The sequence below is a fragment of the Chrysochloris asiatica genome, unplaced genomic scaffold (genome assembly GCF_000296735.1).
Source record: "Chrysochloris asiatica unplaced genomic scaffold, ChrAsi1.0 scaffold00125, whole genome shotgun sequence".
NCBI classification, from domain to species: domain Eukaryota; kingdom Metazoa; phylum Chordata; class Mammalia; order Afrosoricida; family Chrysochloridae; genus Chrysochloris; species Chrysochloris asiatica.
The window spans coordinates 1,129,521-1,149,872 of record NW_006408643.1 but is presented as its reverse complement, the minus strand read 5'-3'; the positions used below and the strand labels follow the sequence as shown (position 1 = coordinate 1,149,872).

The 20,352-nt window shown below is 53.1% G+C and overlaps 1 protein-coding gene across 1 annotated transcript; it reads left to right on the top strand.

Annotated features, from left to right (window-relative positions):
* Window positions 1-9,743: 9,743 nt before the first annotated feature.
* On the top strand, window positions 9,744-18,735 carry KANK3 (KN motif and ankyrin repeat domains 3). Its single transcript, XM_006869002.1, has 10 exons — window positions 9,744-9,777; window positions 10,772-12,064; window positions 12,150-12,249; window positions 12,448-12,660; window positions 12,731-12,812; window positions 13,245-13,461; window positions 17,777-17,922; window positions 17,995-18,195; window positions 18,272-18,370; window positions 18,664-18,735. Exons 1-10 carry the CDS (start codon window positions 9,744-9,746, stop codon window positions 18,733-18,735), a joined length of 2,457 nt encoding a protein of 818 aa, XP_006869064.1.
* Window positions 18,736-20,352: the final 1,617 nt, after the last annotated feature.

Genomic DNA, 20,352 nt, shown 5'->3' with positions numbered 1-20,352 from the left:
TGTCTGTACGTCTGTTTGTTGAATATGGCTTTGCGCGTGTCTGTACGTCTGTTTGTTGAATATGGCTTTGCGCGTGTCTGTACGTCTGTTTGTTGTTGTTGCTAGATTCATAGCAACTTTATACACAACAGAACAAAGCACTGCCCAGTCCTGTGCCAACCTCACAATCATTGCTACACTTCAGCCCACCGCTGCTGCCACTGGGCCAGTCCATCTTGTTGGGAGCCTTCCTCTTTTTCGCTGACCCTCAACTTTATCAAGCATGTTGTCCTTTTCCAGGGACTGGTCCCTCCTGATAATATGTCCAAAGTAGGAGAGACGAAGTCTGGCCATCCTGACTCCTAAGGAGCACTCTGGCTGCACTTCTTCCAAAATAGATTTGTTTGTTCTTTTGGCAGTCCATGGTACTTTTATAAAACAGTGTTTGATGATAAAAATATACTCTAAATCGACAGTGGCGCTGTAGGATCAGCACTGGACTGCAAACCACAAGGTTGGCAGTTCAAGCCCACCAACTTGGAAACCCTACACAGGGTCACTATGAGTTGGAATTGACTTGACTGCACTCAACAACACCAACAAAGCTACAATAAGGAGCCCTGCTAGCACAAGGGGTTAAGCCGAGGCTTAACTGGATAAATTCAGAGTCACCCGGTGGCTCTTGGGGAGAAAACCTGGTGATGTTCCCCACAGAGAAGGTTATTGACTGATAGCAACCATATACTGGGTTTCCATGGCTGTAAATATTTCTGGAAGAAGAAAGCCTCATCTTTCTCCCACGGAGCAGCTGGTGGGCTCTAGCCTCAGAGTCTTCATACTCTTCCTCAGTGAAGGCTTCCATGGTTCTGATGCCGTCTGCCATTTCAGCTTGTCCCACAAATCTTCCACGGCTTGTGTGTGGTAGTCAGAATTGATGTGGTCCCAGAGCATGGACTTTTTAGTGAGCATGCCTTTGGCCATGATGCCCATGAGGTTGGTGGTAAGGCACAATTGAATCCATACATACCTTGCTGATTGGGTAATTCTTCCAAGACTAATTTGTTCATTCTTCCAGCAGTCCATGGTCTAGTCAATATTCTTTGTCAACACCATGATTAAAATGCATCAATGCTTGTTTCTTCTTCTTCCTTCATCAGCCAGCTTCTCCCTGCACATGATGTGACTGAAAACACGGTGGCTTCTTAGTCCTCAAAGTGACATCTTTGCTATCAAACCATTTCAAGAGGTCTTTTGTAGCATATTTGCTTAGTGCAATGTGTCCTTTGATATCTTGATTCTTGCTTGCAAGGACATTAGTTGCAGATTCCAGTAAAATGAAACCCTTGAAAGCTACAATCTTTTCTACATTTACCATGATGTTGCTTATTGGCCCAGTTGTGAGGAGGCTTGTTTTCTTTATATTGGTCTGTAGTCCACACTGAAGGTTTGTAGTGTTGGATCTTCATCAGTAAGGGCTTTAAGCCCTTCTCACCTATACAGTGGTACCGGGATAAACAGAGACAGGTGACTCTCTAGAATACAATAAATTACTCCCAGGCAGGCTCCATTCTAACAGAACAAAATTCAAGTTGCTTCCAATCTATCCCTCCAAGAGTCCCTGGGTGGTGCAAACTATTAACGTGCTTGGTTGCTAACTCGAAGATTGGAAATCTGAGCCCAATCAGAGGCACTTTCTAAGAAAGACCTGGTGATCTGTTTCCAAAAACAGCCCTTGACATCTATGGGATACAGTTCTACTCTGACACACATCAGGATGTCTTGAGTTGAAGTCAACTCAATGGCAGCTGGTATTTTTTATCTACTCTTACAGTGTGCCTCCCATAACACACAGCCCTGGGCTAAGTCCCCCATGTCTGAAGCTTCACACTTCTCTCTCTTTGTGCACACAGTATCCCCTGCCTGTTAAGTGTCACCTCTGCAGACTTCCTTTCAGAACCCTCTCCCCACACCCTACAAACCACTTCAGGATTACTCCTCCTTTTTGCTCCCACAGACTCCAGTGTCCACACAGTTCTATCTTTACTATATACTTTAGCTGGAGAGTTTGTGTCCCTGGTGGGACAAGCATAGTGCCTGGCACACAGTAGGTGCTCAACAAATGCAAAGTCCAAAGGGAAAATATCAATCTGCATATGCATCTTGCACCATAAATATATCCCACTGGCTTCAAGAGTTAACTGTCACTTCAAATCAGTGTTCCAACAAACATTTACGAAGCATCTTCTGTGGCCAACACAACCAGTAGGGAAGACAGATAGAAAATGAGTAGATAAATACTAGAGTTTTGTTTTGTTTTCAGATAGCGAAAGAAGCTCTTAGGTTGATACAAGAAAGGGATAGGAAACTGAATGTCAGAGGAGAGGGTCATTTTGGGTCTTTGTGAGGAACATATAGACTGATTCTCAAAAGGTAGGAGAAGGTGGTCATGGGAATATCTGTAGGGAACAACGGTGGTTCAAGAAGGTGGGAAAGCATGTGCAAAGGCCCTGTGATGGGAAAACTTCAGAGTCTTGATACCTGCCCCTACCACCTCAAACAAACAAACATACAAACCAACCAACCCATGGCTGATGGAGAAGTGTTACAGAGAAAAACTGCTCTATTGACTTTTGGGGGGCTGTAATCTTCATGAAAGGAGCTCTGGTAGTGTACTGGTTATGACTTGGGCTGCTAATCTCAAGGTCAGCAGTTTGAAACTACCAGCCATTGCGCAGGAGGAAGGTGAGGCTTTCTGCTCCCGTAAAGATTTACAGCCTCGGAAACCCTGTACAGGGTCGTTGTGAGTTACAACCAACTCCACAGCACATCACCACCACCACCAACCAATCTTCATGAGGAGTCCTGGTGTGGCACTGTAGGATAAGCACTGGACAACAAAGGGGTTTGAAGCAAAAGGTCGGTGGTTCAAAGTCACCAGCTGTTGAATCTAAACTGACTCCACAGTACTTAACAACAGTCTTCATGTGGAACTCTTCATGTGGTGCTATAGGGTAAGAACTGGCCTGCGAACCTCAAAGCTAGCAGTTCAAATCCACTAGCTGCTCTTCAGAAACCCTATGAGTTGGAACGGACTCCACGGGTCTTAACAATAGCAAGTCTTCATGGAGGAGCCCTGGTGAGGTGCTGTAGGATAAGCACTGGACCACAAGGGCATGTGAACTGCAAGGGCGGCATTTAAACCCAATACAAGTTCCCCGGAAACTCTACACAGGGTTGCTATGAATCGGAACCCGACTTGACTGATATTGTACAACAACAATCTTCATGGAAGGAGATCGCCAGGCCTTTCTTCCATCGCACACTTAGGTTTGAAGCAGCAACCTTTAAATGATGTTGTTAAGTGCTGTCGAGTAGGTTCTGACTCGTTGCGACCCTGTATAGCGTTTCCAAGGAGCGGCTGGTGAGATTGAACCACCGACGTTGTGGTTCAAAGCGATCTTGTGGTCCAGTGCTTATCCTATAGTGCCACACCAGGGCTCCTTTAGATTATAATGGAGGCCAAACCATCCAGGGACCTCGGTACCTGCCCAAATACTGTAAAAGAAGCGCCAGCCCTTTCTGCTTCCAAGCACACAAATCTCACTGGATCACGCTCCTGCTCAAAGTCCTCCCATGGCTCCCTAGTGCAGCATGGATTAAATCCAAGCTACTTATAGAGAGCATTGGGCAGTTCTTGGACACTGCTGGTGCAGAAATACCCACTCCATACCCCAGTAACGTCACTCTAGGCCCCACCCCCGGCCGCGCCTCACTCTCCGCTGTTCCAGATCTCCGCAGCCCGCCCCACCTCCTATTGGCTAGCGGGGAGAGCACAGGGCGTTGATTGGTTAATGTGGTAATCAGTTAGGGCCGAGGCCTTGATAACTCCGACTCCGGGCTTCGAGGGGGCGGGCTCGAGCGCAGGAGCGGGCGCGGCGGGGGCTACCGCTTCAGGTAAATCATCAGCTTGCGGGGCACCTAGGGGTCCTGGGGGAGCAGAGGGTCCAGCAGGCTGCAATGCTGTACTTCAGCCCGTCTGCGGGCTCAGAGCGCTGCGACGGGGAGGGCGCGTCTCCTCCGTCCGGGACCCCTCCCACCCCGGGGACCACAGGTCCCGGGCAAGCGAAGCGAAGGGTGGGGTGAAGGGGGCTCTGGATTCGGGAGATCGCCCCCTCCCGTTCGTCAGGAGCCAATGGGGGGACGCTAGTTGGCCTTTCAGCGCCCCACTGGGCTCTGGGACCCTTCCGCAGAGTTCTCCGGGGCGAGCCCCCTTGGGTTGGACTTGGGCGGGGGGGGGATACGGAAACGGTGTTGGGGGGACGGACACCCCCCTCCCCGGCCGGCAGACAATGGGCGGCGGATGGAACCGCCCGGCGGAGTTTCCTGTAGGAAACTGCTCTGTCCCTGAGAGCCGTCCTGGGGAGACTGGGAGGGGGTGTCCTGGGGGTTGTGTGTGACCTGGGACCTCCCTCTCCCGCTTTCCTCAGTCTCTCTTGGGGTCTGAGAGTCCGGTGCCAACATTACGGGTGCCATCTGCTTCCCAGGACGTGAGCTGCACTGCCCCTGCGGCCCCACCTCTCAGTTTCGAGCTCGCTGCTCCGAGTCCCGAAATAGTCCCTGGGGCGGGAGTGGGGGCGTGTGGCGTCGCCTCTGACGGCCTAATGAGGGGGTCTCAGGCAGGGGATCCGGATCTGGCTGTGACAGCCTGGGCAGGGAGCAGAAGAGAGGGAGGGCTGCTCAAGGTCCTCTTTCCATGTCACTGCAGCCCTCAAGTCAGGAACACACGCAGCGACAGACTTGAGTGTAGGCTGGGAGGGCCGCACCCCCTTGAGCTCCCTGTGCACACCCACCCCCTACTCCCCACCCTTGGGTTGGACAACTGTTTCTAAACGATCAAATATAGTGGCCAAAGGCAGAAACTCTGGTTAAAACTGCTGGCTTCAAATTCTGCCTCTGTCAATGTGTGACTTTGGGCAAGTCATTTCCTCTCTCTGCGCCTTGGTTTATCCATCTGATTGGCCAGGTGGCAGCATCGATGGACTCAAGAGTTGCAACAGTAGTGAGGTTGGCCCAGGATCGGGCAGTATTTTGTTCTGCTGTGCATAAGGTCGCTATGGGTCGGTTCCGACTCCATGGCACCTAACAACCACAACGATGGTGGGTAATGATAATAAGGCCTACTTCAGAGGATTTTCTAAGGAGGCCTGGTGGTGCAAAGGGTTAAGTTCAGCTGCTTACTGAAAAGTTGGTGCTTCAAACTCACCCAGCGGCTCCTCAGCAGAAAGACTTGGCAGTCTGCTCTTATAAAGATTCCCAAACTCAAACCCATTGCCCTCCAGTTGAATCTGACTTCCAGGGATCCTATAGAGGAAAACTGCTTGGTAAATTTTCCAGGACTAGAAAGGCTTCCTTACCGGTGGCTGGTGGGTTCCAACTCCCTACCTTTGGGTTAGTAACAAGCACCGCCTCTTTAATCTTTGCCACCAGCACTCCTTTTGTAAGAATTACAGCCTAGGAAACCCTATGGGGCCATTTTATTCTGTCACATGGGGTTGAAATTTCAACATGAGTTGCAATTCACTCGACTATACATAACAACAAATATTAATTCTCATAAGCTGCTTAGAACAGAGACTGACCCAGAGTAAATGCCAAAAGTGGAGTTATTTCCCCTTCTCAGTCCAGCCTCTAGGCTCCAGCCGGTGTGGGTTTTAGGAGGTGGCACACAGCTGTTCTCTGAAGTCCCTGGGCCTGGAATCCAGGTGTGACCGGCCCCGGGGGCAGGAACTGACCCCGACTGACTGAGTCAGACAGCAGCTATGTCGGAGGCAGGCTCAGACCCCTGACGGCCGGCTCCAGCTTTTTCCACGACCCAGTTCTTCCCTGGCCACTTCCTGAAAACAAGTTGTGAGAGGCACAGGCTGTCCTCTGTGATGACAGGCTGTTCTGCTGTCCTGCCAGGGAGGTGTGGGGACAGGAAACAGCTGCTTGGGGACTTGAAGGGTACTGCTTTACTTTAGGGGGAAGGGATGGTGTCAGGGACCCAGGCTGGATCCAGCAGTGAGGCAGAGTCAGGAATCAGGTAGGCTGATGGGAATTTAGTGACTTGGGGGGTGGGGAGAGGGTGTCAGACACACAGACGGTATTCAGAAGGTGACTCAGAGGCCTGGGTGGTCTGATGGCAGAGAGGGGCTGTGGTGCAACACTGTCAGCCATGAGTCTCCAGAAGGTGGGCAAAACCCAATCTGACGTCAATCAGACAATTCACTTCATTGCTCTGTGCCTCCGTTTTTCCATCTGGAAAGTGGGAATGATCATAGCTAACTTGAAGGATTGTAGGGGGCATATAGCAAGCCCTCCCTGTGAATTGCTTTCCCTCCCTTAGAAGGTTTCTCATGCAGGTGGGCCCTTCAAAGCCCCCTTATTCCCATCCTGTGCTTTTTGTACCCAAGTTCTGGATTCAATGTTTGTTCCTGTTTAATGGCACTATATTTATTGTTAAGTACTGTCAGTTGGTTTTGACTCATAGTGACCGCGTATAGCAGGGGTGGGGACCGTCAAGGCCAAGGGCTGTATGTTGTTGTTAAGTGCTGTTGAGTTGGTCCAGACTCATAGCGGCCCTGTATAGGGTTTCTGAGGAATGACTGGTGAATTTGAACCTTGTGGTTCAAACTGACTTTAAGGTCCAGTGCTTGTCCTATAGTGCCAAGGTTCATGAAATCATTTCTTCTGTCTGGCGCTGTCAGGGCAACTGCAGTTCTAGCCATCACATTGTTGTTGTTAAGTGCCTTAGAGTCAGTTCCAATTCATAGCGACTCTGTATAGGGTTTCCAAAGGATCGCTGGTTGTGTAGTGGTTACGAGTCGGGCTGCTAATCTCACGGACAGCAGTTCGAAACTACCAGCCATTCCGTGGGAGAAAGATGAGGCTTTCTAGTCCTATAAAGATTTATAGCCTTGGAAACCCTATACAAGGTCAACTATACGTTGGAACCGACTCCACAGCACATGACTCCACACCACCACCACCACCATAGGGTTCCCAAAGAGCAGCTGGCATCACCAACCTTGCCATTCAAACCACCTGGGATCCAGTGTTTATCCTACAGCACCACACCAGCACATTGTTGTTAAGTGCCATTAAGTCAGTTACAACTCATAGCTACCCTGCATAGGGTTTCCAATGAACAGCTGGTAAGTCTGAACTGTCAACCTTGCGGTTCAAACTGACCTTGCAGCCCAGTGCATTATCCCATTGCGTCATACCAGGACTCCTAACCAGCACATTGGTGGTGGTGGTGGTGGTGTGCCATGCAGTCGGTTCTGACTCATAGCGACCTTGTATAGGGTTTCCAAGGCTGTAAATCTTTCTCCGACAGAACAGCTAGTAGTTTCTAACTGCTGACCTTGAGGTTCGTAGCCTGACTCACAACCACTACACTATCAGAGCTCCTTAACCAGCCCATTGTTGTTGTTGTTAAGTGCCGTTAAGTCGGTTCCGACCCATAGCGACCCAGTACAGGGTTTTCGAGGCTGTAAATCTTTACGGGAGCAGAAAGCCTCATCTTTCTCCTGTGGAGTGGCTGATAGTTTTGAACTGCTGACCTTAAGGTTTGCAGCCCGATTCATAACCACTATGCTACCAGAGCTCCTTAATCAGCACATTAGGAGTAAGTTAATTAAATGTTTGACCAAATATAGCACACTAATTATTTATTTATTTATTTATTAAATGTTTTTATTTTGGATTGAGTGAAAGTTTACAGGGCACATCATCAGCTTCACATTCAACCATTCATATAGCTTGTTTCATTACATTGATTATTATCCCCTCCATATATCATCAGTTAACAGTATTTCTCTCTATCCTCTTTAGCTTTTTTTTAAATTTGGGTTGGGGGGAACTTGCCTTTTTGGAATTTACAGTCTCGGCTTTTAGGGAAGGTTTTTACATTTGTCTGTGGATATCCAGGGCTCATGTATGAGATTACTAACAAGCATTACTGAATAATCAGATGAGGGACAGTTTGCTATGTCTACTAGGTGGCTAAAGTCTGATCCTCAGAGCCTATGGTTTGGACGGTCAACAACGCTTGGGCCCACAGGGTCTTGACCTCCTGACCGGGTCTGCACGGTCTGCATCAGATTCCCCCTTATTTATTGTTTATTTAAGGGACGCTGCCTGTCTTAGGCGGTCAGTGCGAATTCCTCAGTCTTACCAGTCATTGAAACTCATTGCAGCATGGCAATGGCTCTGTCTTAGGTTGCCGAGGTTCCACGTGATCCTTACCCGTCTCTGGCCACACGTCCAGCATAAACAGCCGCCATCCGAGGAAGGCAGGGAGGGAGGAGATCGGCTGGGGACCCCATACACAAGACGTTGCCAGCCCACCACCTGCTCTAAGGTGACCAAGCAGGATCACTATGCTGAGGTTCAATCAAGTTCTTAGGGGGTCTTACTCTCTAGCAGGAGTGCACACTAATTTTTAAATTGATAATTTTGTATGATCTGCAAATGATGTTGTAAATATCCAAATGGCCCTTGGTAGAAAAAAAGTTCCTCACCCCTGCTATATAGGGTGTCTGAAGAGTGGCTTTGCAGGTCAAAGGACCTTGTGGTCCGGTCTAGTCCAGTGCTTATCCTACAGTGCCACAACAGGACTTCATGGCTCAATCTTCCTCAGTTTCTTAGAGCCCACACAACACCCAACCTCACTGCTGGGACAACTTGGGTGCCTGTGGCCCTTGGACAAGCTTTTACAGGCCAAGGGACAGAACCCTGTGGCACTCCGCTGGAGACTTCCCAGATAGACAGGTGCTTATTAATTTGCATCCTTGGTACATCCTGGAGTCCTGGTGTGGTGCTGTAGATAAAGCACTGGACTGCAAGCCTGGATTGAACCACATGGTTGGTGGTTCAAACCCACCAGCCGCTCCTTGGAAACTCTATACTGGGTCGCTATGAGTAAGAACCTAACAACAACAACAACATGAGTAAGAACCGGCTCGATGGCGCTTAACAACACCTACAGCTACTCTGGCATAGTGGTTACGAATCGGGCTGCAGGCTGCAAGGTCAGCAGTTCGAAACTACCAGCTGTTCAGCGGGAGAAAGATGTAGCTTTCTGCTCCCGTAAAGATTTACAGCCTCGGAAATCCTGTTCAGGGTTGCTATGAGTCGGAACCGACTCCACGGCACATAACAACAACAGCTACAATTTGGTATTCTCAGCCCACCACTCTCCATCTTCCTGGTGTCCCAAGAAACCTGAGTAAAGTTCAGAATTCAGATATACAATGATACCTTGTTTGTAGTTTCCTAATCTCATTCAAGAGATGCTATTGACTTTTTCGCTGAATCAAACCAGGTGTGTTTTTAAAGAGCCCATGAAGGACCTCCACGAAAGGCCTGACTTTTATAAAGGTTCACACCTCACCCTTTTGAGCACTGCTTTCTAATCTTCCCCAGGAATGCCCCCTGCCCTAGCTACTCCTGTTCTCAAATTCACCTTCCTTTCTTCTCCTAAAATGATCTCCTGTCCAGGAGATGAAGGCCTGGCTCCTGGGGGGTCAAGCAACTCTACATTTCAGAGCCTCTATAGGGAGGTGGGAGAGACTTGGAGCTGTTTAGTCAGACATGACTGACCTCAGGGTTTGTCTCAAGATGGGCAGTGTCTCATTGTCAGGTGTCATGTTGGGGCCGGGCAACTCTACCCTCTGGGGACTTTTTTTTTCAGGGTGTATCTGGCGGCTGCTCCAGGAACCATGGCCAAGTTTGTCCTGAACCAGAACCTACCTGGTGAGTGTGCAATATGGACGTATGTGAAGACGGACATGCATGTGCACAGATCCTCACAGGGACACATCCTTACAGTTCTCTCCACAAAGTGCCCAGAGGGGCCTTTCTAAACACCCACCCCAAACCCCAAGCCACGGCCCTCACTCAATTCCTAGGGTTTCTGAGACTGCTAATCGTTACGGGAGCAGACAGCCTCATCTTTCTTCCACAGAGTGGCTGGTGGGTTTGAACTGCTAACTTTGTAGTTAGCAGCTCAGTGCCTAACCCACAGTGCTACCAGGGTTCCTTGGATAATGTTACAATCTTGCTGAACTAGGGTGCCCTGTCATATGTGGAATAAAATCCCAACTCCTCTTGGAAATCCACAAGATTTAGGGTCCTGCCCACCTCTCCAGTTCCTCTCCATTTTGCTGTAACACCCAACCTCACTCCCATGTGGCATTTCCTCCTGGAAACTTCTATCCCCAGTAGCTTCTTCCTCAATTGATAGTCCCCTGGAAGAAAACCTCCCCTTACAACCAAAGCCAAAGCCACACCCACCAGAGGTGGTACAGGTAACCTGGGTAAGATTGACAAGGTGAACCACTTGAGATACTTTAGAAAACAATTCTGACAATTCATTTCCAAAACAACCAGCTGCTGGAGCACAGTTCTGACATACACGGGGATCACAACTGGATTGAATTATTAGGATTACTATTGTTATGGTCCTTAGCAACATTTGAGGTGACCCTGTTTGTCTCAGTCCTGTCCCTAGAGAACTGTCTGTCCACTGCGGTGTCCCAGTGCCTTAGAAAGTGCTTGACAGCAGCAGATGCTGACTAAACACATCATAGATAAATATTTGGGTGCAGATAGGAATTTGTGCCTCCGGGGATGGGAATGCAGGACTTGGCATGAGGGGAGTGGTGCAGTCGCGTTATGGGTGGCAGGGTGCACCTAATTTCATTCAGTTTCTCGGCTTGACGGTCCGCACACCCGATCCTGTTCACAGACCTGGGAGGCCCTCGATTATGCCCAGGCCCAGTCGGGGGTTCCCGCAGCCCGAGTTCGCCCTACTCTGTGGAGACGCCCTATGGTTTCCACTTGGATCTGGATTTCCTCAAGTACGTGGAGGAGCTGGAGCGCGGCCCCGTCGCCCACCGCGCCCCGGGACCCCCACCCCCACGCCGTCCCCGCGCGTCCCGACCCAACCTAACAGGCGCGCGCAGCCCGGGCGCCTGGACGTCGAGCGAGTCCCTGGCCAGTGATGATGGTGGAGCTCCGGGCGCGCCCTTGGGACTCTTGCGGCCGTCACTGTCACCGCGCGTGCCTGCGCGCAATCCGCGCGTCGAGCATACGCTGTTGGAGACTAGCCGGAGGCTGGAGTTAGAGCAAACGCACCAACGTGCGCTCAGCCCTGCCCGCACCGCGGCTTCTCTCAGCCCGCGCGGATCGGGTCTCAGCAGTCCCGCCCCCAACCCCGCCCTCGCCTCACCTGGCCCGGCGCAACTACAGCTGGTGCGCGAGCAGATGGCCGCTGCCCTGCGGCGCCTGCGCGAGCTCGAGGAGCAGGCGCGCGCGTTGCCCGAATTGCAAGAGCAGGTGCGCGCCCTGCGCGCCGAAAAGGCGCGGCTGCTGGCCGGGCGCTCGCAGCCCGGGCCCGACGGGGAGGCGGAAGCACGCCCGGCCAAGCTAGCTCAGCTGCGGCGGCTCACGGAGCGCCTGGCCACCTCTGAGCGCGGCATCCGTGCCAGAGCTGACCCCAGGGCCGACAGCCCAGACGGCTCGGTGGCCAGGCGCCGCGAGGGAACACTCCAGGTCTCCGACGGGGCGTCCCAACCCCGGGAGGAAGGCGCCGAGGCGCTGCGGGAGACCCGGGATGCCAGCGTGGAGGCGGCCCCGGAGACCCAGGAGGCCGGCGTGGAGGCGGCGCCAGAGACGCAGGAGGCTGGCGTGGAAGTGGCCCCCGAGACAGCCGAGGCGGATGCCTGGGTGACTGAGGAGCTTCTTGGGCTGTCCGAGGCCGCCGAACGCGAGCTGGAGCTGCTTCGTGCCGGCCTGGAGCACCAGCGTGGGGTGAGCGAGCTGCTTCGGGGCCGACTGCGTGAGCTAGAGGAGGCCCGTGAAGCCGCCGAAGAGGATGCGGCGCTGGGGACCCGGGTGCAGCCGTGCGAGGTCGCCACCCAGACCTCGTGGGGCTGCGCGGAGAAGGCCACGCAAACCGAGTTCTCTGAAGACGCCCACTCGCTGATATCCGAGAGCCTGCCCCAGTTTGCAGAAGGGCCCCCTGTCGTGGCCCCCGCCGGTATGTCCTGACGACTCCTTGCGCCCTGGTCTGTCCCTGCCGGCCGCCCAGCCTGGACTCAATGTCCCCTTCTGTCTCGCGCCAGGCGTTCTCAAATCTATCATGAAGAAGAGAGACGGCACATCAGGCTCTCAGCCCAGTCCCAGCACCAAGAGTCTGCAGTTCGTTGGGGTCCTTAACGGAGAGTGAGCACCTCCCCACTCCCCGTGACAGCATCTGGGGGACATAGACTGGGATTCGCAGTCTGCCCTTCCCTCGCGGCGTGATCTTGGCAAGCCTCAGTTTCCTCATCTGTAAACTGGGAACAGCCACCCTCGCCTGGCAGGACTCCAAGACGAGTCCCCAGGGCAGGTTCAGCAGACGCTTCCCACCCTGCCCCCCAGGTACGAGAGCTCCTCCAGCGAGGAAGCCAGTGACAGCGACAGTGACGATGGCGCTGCCGAGCCCCCTCGGAGCAGTTCCTCAGGCTCTGGGGACGACAGCGGCGGAGGATCGGATCCCGGCAATCCCGGCCCTCCCAGCGATGGGGATGCTGAGGATGCTGGAGACCCTGAGGCGGAGGCGAAGGTGGAGCCTCAGCCCGGGACGGAGGAGAGGTGAGTGGCGCTGGGCTCTGTGTCCCCCAGGCGCCCCGACTCCTTAAGCATATCTCCTCCTCCTTCGCAGGTGCGAGGTGAGCCCTCGCTTGAGAGAGGCCTGCGCGGCGCTGCACCAACAACTGAACCGGCCCCGCTTGGCCCGCGATGGCGTGAGTGCGGGGCGGGGTGGTGGAGGGCCCCACCAGAGACTTCCCCCATGCTGCTGTAGGGGAAGTCCGGGGGATTCCTACAAGTGGCATCACAAGCGCCCCCCCCCCACGTTTCCTCACGCCTGAGGCCCCCACTGACCCCAGGCTCTCCTAAGGGGGCCTCGACCAGCGTTACCCAATAGGGGCCCGCCCCACGCCCACTCCTGGAACTCCCAAGAGCTAGCACTCAAAGCCTTGTCCCCTCCAGGTTCTCCTGTAGGAAAGGCCACGCCTTTCGAGGACCCCAACTGACTCCCCCACCTCCACCCCCCATGGATGTGGTGTCTCTCGTGTCCCTACCCCTAGACGGTAATCAAAGGGGCTGCCCCAGTCAGGTGCCCAGGCACCTCAACCTCTGGGTCATAACGCTCTTTCTTGCCCCTGTCCCGGCAGGGTGCGGCACGCCTGGTGGCCCAGGAGTGGTTTCGAGTTTCCAGCCAGCGGCGCTCACGCGCGCCGCCAGTGGCTGCGGTGCTGGGCGCGGTGGCGCGCCTGGGACCTGAGCTATTGACGCACGTGGTGAATCTGGCAGACGGCAACGGGAACACAGCCCTGCACTACAGCGTGTCCCATGGGAACCTGGCCATAGCCAGCCTGCTGTTGGACACGGGTCAGCGCCAGGGGGAGGGGAATGAGGACAGCCACGAGTGAGGGGTGGCGGGGTGGGGGAGGGTAGGACCTGGGCAGGCCTGGGCTAGGGGAACTTGGAGAGAGGCACCAAGAGGGGCAGACTGGGAACAGGGCACTGCTGAACCTGCTCTCATCCTCCTGGGCAGGGATCAACCACCAGGGGCCGTTTTATTCCCCGGCCCCCCACTCCCACCCCAGTTCAACCTTGAGCCGCCGCCTGCTTTGCCATGGAGGGAATGTGGGGTTAGGCAGACCTCAGTTGTTTGTTTTTGTTAAGTACCATGGAGTCTGTTCCAACTCATAGTGACCCTGCACGGGGTTTCCGAGGCTGCAAATCTTTACAGGTGCAGAAAGCCTCATTTTTCTCCCGCGGAACAGCTGGTAGTTTCGAAACTGCGGACCTTGTGGTTAGCAGCCGACGTGTAATCACTATGCTACCAGAGCTCCTTAGGCCTCAGTTGAGGGGAATGTTAACAGGCAGGATCCTCGGCTTGTGTATCTGTGAAACGGGCAGCAAGTAGGCAGCAAACTACCTGAAGTCATGTTCTGCTACCAGCCTCCTCTCCAGCCTCCAGGGGAGGTAGTCGCAGGCCAGGACTGGGCTAGGGGCACCTTGTCCACTCCCAGATTCCTGCACTGGCTCCATTAGACATGTTTCTATCACCTGTCTCTTGCTTGTTGGCCCCTCACCCCAGCAAATACACACACCCAGGGGCAGACGGTTGAGCTCAGACATTGACTTAGCACCTCCTGTGTACCAGGGGCAGGTGTTTCCCCTTGGGACACAGAACACAGGGCATGACCCAAGCTAGACAGATCACTGTCCTCCAAGATCCCCCCTGGGTCCCCTCTTTCAGATCCTGAGGTCCCATCGTTCTCCCTGTCCACACCCCTCCTGGTCTTGGTGAACTGAACAAGAGTACACTGTGTGGGGCTGGCCTGGGAACAGGGCTTGGGGGAGAGGGGACAGTGAATTAAGTCAGTTCATGCCATCCTGGGAACCACGACCTCAAGTGTGTCAGGGTAGAAATGTGTTCCACTGGGTTGTCAATAGCTGGTTTTTGGAAGTTGCTCAACAGTTTTCTAACAAGTTACCTGTGGGTGGGTTTGAATCACAAACCTTTTGGTTAGCAGCTAAACCTGTTAGCCATTTGTACCCCAGGTACCTTTGTTATTAAGTTCCATTGAGTGATTCCGACCCATAGCGACTCTGTATAGGGTTTCCAAGGAGCAGCTGGTGAGCTTGAACTGCCGACCTTGCAGTTGAAATGACTGCAGTCTGACGCATTAACCCATAGCACCACACCAGGACTCCCCAGGTTATCCCCTGGTTACTCACCGTCATTCAGCTGCAAATTCCCACACGGTTGCCCTGCCCTCTGGACCCCGCTTCTTGGTCCCCACCAGTATCCCCTCTGCCTTGTTAAGTGCTATCAAAGTTGATTCTGACCCATAGCGACCCTGTATAGGGTTTCCAAGGAACAGCTGGTGAGCTTGAACCACCTGCTTGCTATGGAGGAAATCTGCCCCAGCCCCATCTATGGCTGTTGAGCCCTGGGTCTGAGGTGGTTGTGTCCTCCTTGCTCTTTCCCTGCATTTTCAGTCCTCCTCCCGTGTACTCCTTGGATGAGACCTCTGTCCAACCTCCATCCATCTTGGTTATCATTTCTGATTTCTCACATCCCTCTTTATGCTCATCGCTGGCTCCTGCACCCTCTCTTCATGGTGATCCTTGCCAATTTCACTATCCTCTTCACCGACCTTCCAACCTCCTAGCCCCACCTTTCCATGACCTGTTTCCCTTCCTTCAGCTTGACCTGCGAGCCTCACACTTCCAAGGCCACTCCTAGCCCTTGGTGTCACCAGTACCTGCTCCCCTTCTGTAATCCATGTTCTAGCACCTGTCTTCTCTCACCTCCCAACTTCTCAGCTGTCTCCAGTTCCAACATTCCTTGGAGCTCTTAGGACAAGTACCCATTGTTTCCACCCCCTTTTGCAGCCCCTACCCATATCCTTGCTCCCTGCTCATCCTTCTCTGGTCTCAATTCACCAATTCTTTCATGTATATTTCCAAACCTCATCCTGCTCTCCTGGTGTACCCAGGGTGGCACCCAGGAGACCATGTGTTTGTGGAAAGACTGAACTTTGCTCCTGAGTGCATGGCTTTGTGTGTTTGCGTGTGTGTCGTGGGGATAATTATGTCAAAACATGAAATAATTTCATCTAGGGAGAAGGGACATGACAAAATAAAACCAGAGGATGCCATCAGGAAATGGAACCAAGATCTTGAGGCTGCTAGGAAGGGTCCTGACTAGTTGGCCAAGGTTCCACTATGGTCATTTCTGTATGCACTTTCCCCATGCCAATACGTCCACATAGAAGCTTGTGAAGGAACGCCCTGACATTTAAATTTCATTTCCACATGTCTCTTTGCTTTTCAGTCCACCATCTGATTCCCTCCTCAGCAGGGCACCCAATCGGTAGCCCTGATTTCAAAGCCTTTTCCCAAGCCCCTTTCTTCTCTTTCCCTCCCATCCATTCATCACCACTCTGAGCATTTTCAGAGTGGTGGGGGAGAGATAAGCTTTCAGTCAAGCACTCTAGTAAACAAGACCCTTAACAGGTAGGTGCCACAGGTTTGGACTGGTAAAAGAACTGACCCAAGAGGAAACTGAGCCACTGTGTGAATTCAGGAAGAGCAGCATTACCAAGTTGAAGAGGGAACAGAAGCTAGACAGCACAGGCTCACCTGAGGACACACGGAGACAGAGGGTTCTAAGAACGTAAATGATGGGACTTCTGAACTGCACTGCTTTTGACTGAAGTGGAGGCTAAATCATATCTCCAGAACCACCATGATAGCTTGGATTAGGTTTAGCTGCTCTTCAGTCAATTCCAACTCTTAGACCCCAAGGTTCTTCGGGCAGTGGGTTTGAACTGTCTTTTCAGTTAGTGTTTGAGCACTTAACCGATGGACTGTGAATGAGTAGTTCCCATAATAGACCAGCCAGCCAACAAATGTTTACTGAGCAAGCAGTCCTGGTGTGGTACTGTAGGATAAGCACTGGACTGCTGTCAGTGGTTCAAACCCACCAGCTGCTCTTTGGAAACCCTACACAGGGTCAACTGAGTCGATGACACAATCACAGGCCAAAAAGCTCTGGTGGTGCGATGGTTATGTGTTCAACTGCTAATCAAGATGTCAGGGGTTCAAACCCAGCAGCCACCGACCAGGAAGAAAGCTGTAGCAGTCTGTTTCCATAAAGAGCTGCATCCTTGGAAACCCTGTGGAGCTTGCTGAACTGTTTGGTTTTGTATTTCAGTTTATTATGTGTCAGGATCCTGATGTGTCCTTGTAGGATAAGCAGTGGCTTACTGCCAGATTGGCAGTTCAAACCCACCAGCTGCTCCCAGAAACCCTGTGCAGGGTCAGAGTTAGATCCAACTGGACAGCACTTAGCAAAGGTTCTGAGCAATCGGGACTGTCGCTGTTAAGTGCCTTTGAGTAGGTTGTGTCTCATAGTGATCCTGTAGAGGATTTGAGTAGCTGGTGGATTTGAACTGCCACCTTGCAGTTCAAATTAACCATGTGGTCTAGTGCTTATCCTACAGCACTACCCCAGGACTCCATCAGTGTACAAAACCATGTTCTTTTATGGATCTTAAGGACAAGGGACAGAGAAACAAAGTCAATGAGTAAAATACAGGAAGGATAGGCAGATTGAAACTGGGAGGATGGAAGGTTTCACTGAGGCCAGATTTGAGCAAATCCTAGAAGGTGAGAGAGGGGCCTTGTGAGGAGACAGCAATGCATGACTGACCACCCTCTACCTGATGGTTATTTGCTAACTACAATTCAAGTAGTGGTTAATTTAATGAGGTTTTCTCACAGTTCAAGCCAGAAGATTGTGAATTCGGGGCACCTGCTCTCCCTAGCGGCCCCCTAGAACCGCAGTTCCTGTTATCCTTATGTTCGACTCCTACCTCCCCCGCAGTTGTTTGCCATGCAGTCTCTTCATATTTAACCCCACCAGTGAACCAGGAGCTCTGGTAGCGTAGTGGTTATGAATTGGGCTGCGAACCTTAAGGTCAGCGGTTCGAAACTACCAGCCGCTCCACGGGAGAAAGATGAGGCTTTCTACTCCCTTAAAGATTTACACCCTCGGAAACCCTGTACAGGGTCGCTATGGGTCGGAACCGACTCGATGGCACTTAACAAAGCGAACCTGAGGCATGGGGCATTTAGTGGGCCTGTTTGGAACGGGGTTGCTGATAAGCCCCTTCCTCTCTTCCAGGGGTCTGTGAGGTGGACCGGCAGAATCGAGCTGGCTACTCGGCCCCCATGCTGGCAGCACTCACCTCCGTGGGGAGGGAGGAGGAGGACATGGCTGTGGTCCAGAGGCTCTTCCACATGGGTGACGTCAATGCCAAGGCCAGTCAGGTGAGTGGATACCCTGATCTCCATGTGTGGTGGGAATGCCACTGAGGAAGCCTACCGACACCATCCCCTCAGACAGGACAGACAGCTCTCATGCTGGCCATCAGCCATGGCCACCAGGACATGGTGGCGGCTCTGCTGGCGTGCGGGGCTGATGTGAACACCCAGGACGCGGATGGGGCCACAGCACTAATGTGCGCCAGTGAATATGGACGCCTGGATACTGTCCGGTTGCTGTTGGCCCAGCCGGGTTGTGACCCCGCCATCCTGGACCATGTGAGTCTCTGGGGGGCTGGTGAGGGGAGCCCCATGCGGTGGCGCAGGGATCTGACTGTCCCTCATGGCCCCTCAGGAGGGCACCAGTGCCCTGGCCATCGCGCTGGAAGCAGAACAAGATGAGGTAGCGGCGCTGTTGCATGCCCACCTGAGTGCAGGACAGCCAGGGACTCCGGTGAGTGCAGTCCCTCAGCTGCAGGCAGGAGGGTACAACTGTGTTCCAGAAGGGGCCGCCAAACCTGTCTGGTTTCCACGTGGTTGGAATCTGTGGTTTAACCAGCGCGATGTCTCCAAAGTTGGCACACTTTACACTGAGAGGGATGTGACCTGGCCAAGGTCACCCAGGGTGCAGCTGACCACCACCAGGACCTAGCTCAGAGTGACCTTTCAGACCCATCATGGCTGCTGCTGTGGAATGAGAGTGTGCTGCAGGGTCACTGTCATCTCTCTCCCTTTCTCTCTCGGCAGCCACCTCCCGACTCCATGGCCAAGGCTGAAGAAGGATGCAGTGACAGCGGAGAGGCCCCCCAGCCTCAGTGATGTACCCACCAGGATGGCTGTTTCAGTGTCAGGGAAGGGCGCAGCCATGTGCACATTAAATAAGCTATGACGGCAGATGTCACCCACCTCTCGTTAGTCGTGATCAAGTCGGCTCTGACTCACTGCAGCCCCACGTACAACAAAGCGATAGGTCCTGTAACATCGTCACAATTGTTGGAACTGGTGGCAGAGCAACACGCGCATTGACAAACATTAAAAACAAACTCCCCTCCAGACACACACTCAGTTTCCAGAGTGTGTCCCTAGGGACAAGACTAGGAGTTTTATACAGGGAACCCAACCTTAGTAGACAACACAGATCAGAACTCAAGTTTACATACAATATAAACGCTTTATTGAACAATCGTGGAGCATCCTCGCAGGCCAAGCAGTGGACCAGGCATCCAGGACCACCTGTAAACAGACCCAAGCATGAGACTCCCTTGGCAGGCCACTATGCTCAGACAGCTCCTACGTAACTAACCCAGCCCTAGAATTTTCTTGCTGTGGTGCTGTGGGTTAATGCACTGGACTGCAAAGCCAGTTTGAACTGCAAGGTCATGGGTTCAAGCTCACCAGGGGCTCCTCAACCGCACTTTAACAGCAAAGTTCTCTCAGCTGTGATCTTTAAGTGACCAGGATGCCAGATCCCTTCTTCCCATCACCCACTCAAACGTTGCTGCCACCAGGGCTCTTAGATAGCCCCTGGCCCCAGGCTAGTTCTCTTTCCAAGTGGTTTTGGCAGATGCAATGTCGGTTTGAACAAGGTTGGAGGTTCAAACTCACCGGTTGCTGCTCAGAAACCCTATACTGAGTTGCTAGGACTTGGAACCGCCTCGATAGCACTTAGTAACAACAATCCCCTGGGTTTCGCGAAGGTTCCCCTCCATCAATCCTCTGTACCCACCACCAGCAGCCTCAGCGCAGCCTCCGGGCCTCGCGTTCCGACTCTAATAGGGTGAGCACATCGCCCTCGCGGACCGGACCTTTCACGTTGCGGATGATGGAGCGGCTCGTATCGTCCATGAACTCCACGCGCACCTAGGGGAAGGGGAGGGAGTTAAGGGCGCGGCGGGCATCCGAGGAGAGTCGTGGAGGCTCGGACCCCAGATGGAGGGGACTCTTGAGGGCTCTGGGAGACCCGGGGCAGAGGCAATGTCGGTCTTCAACTGCTAGATGGCCAGGGCCTGGGGCATTACGGGGGTCACCCACAGACTCGACGGCATTTAACGCCAACACATCCGGTTTCAAGAGAATCGTCGGGGTGCCCCCATCCGCTCACCTGTGTGCACTGTCCCTGAGAGCCGGTCCTACCCAAAACCTTGGTGACCTGGTGAGAAGAAACTGGGGTCAGACTTGGCCCGCCGACCCCTCCATATACACCCTCTTCACCCCGACCCTCAAATCCGAGTCCCAGGCTCACTCTGGCCAACTTGATAGGCTGCACACGGCTGGTGTCCATGATGGCGGCGCGGCGGGGATCGAGCGGAGAGGAGTCACGTGTTTTGAGTAGAGCCTTTATAGGACCCTCAAGCACCTCCCCCTTCCGTTCTCGCGATAGCACATGGCGCCCTTCCCATCAGGCCCTGCGGTAGAAGCGTCGCTGACGCCCTTCAG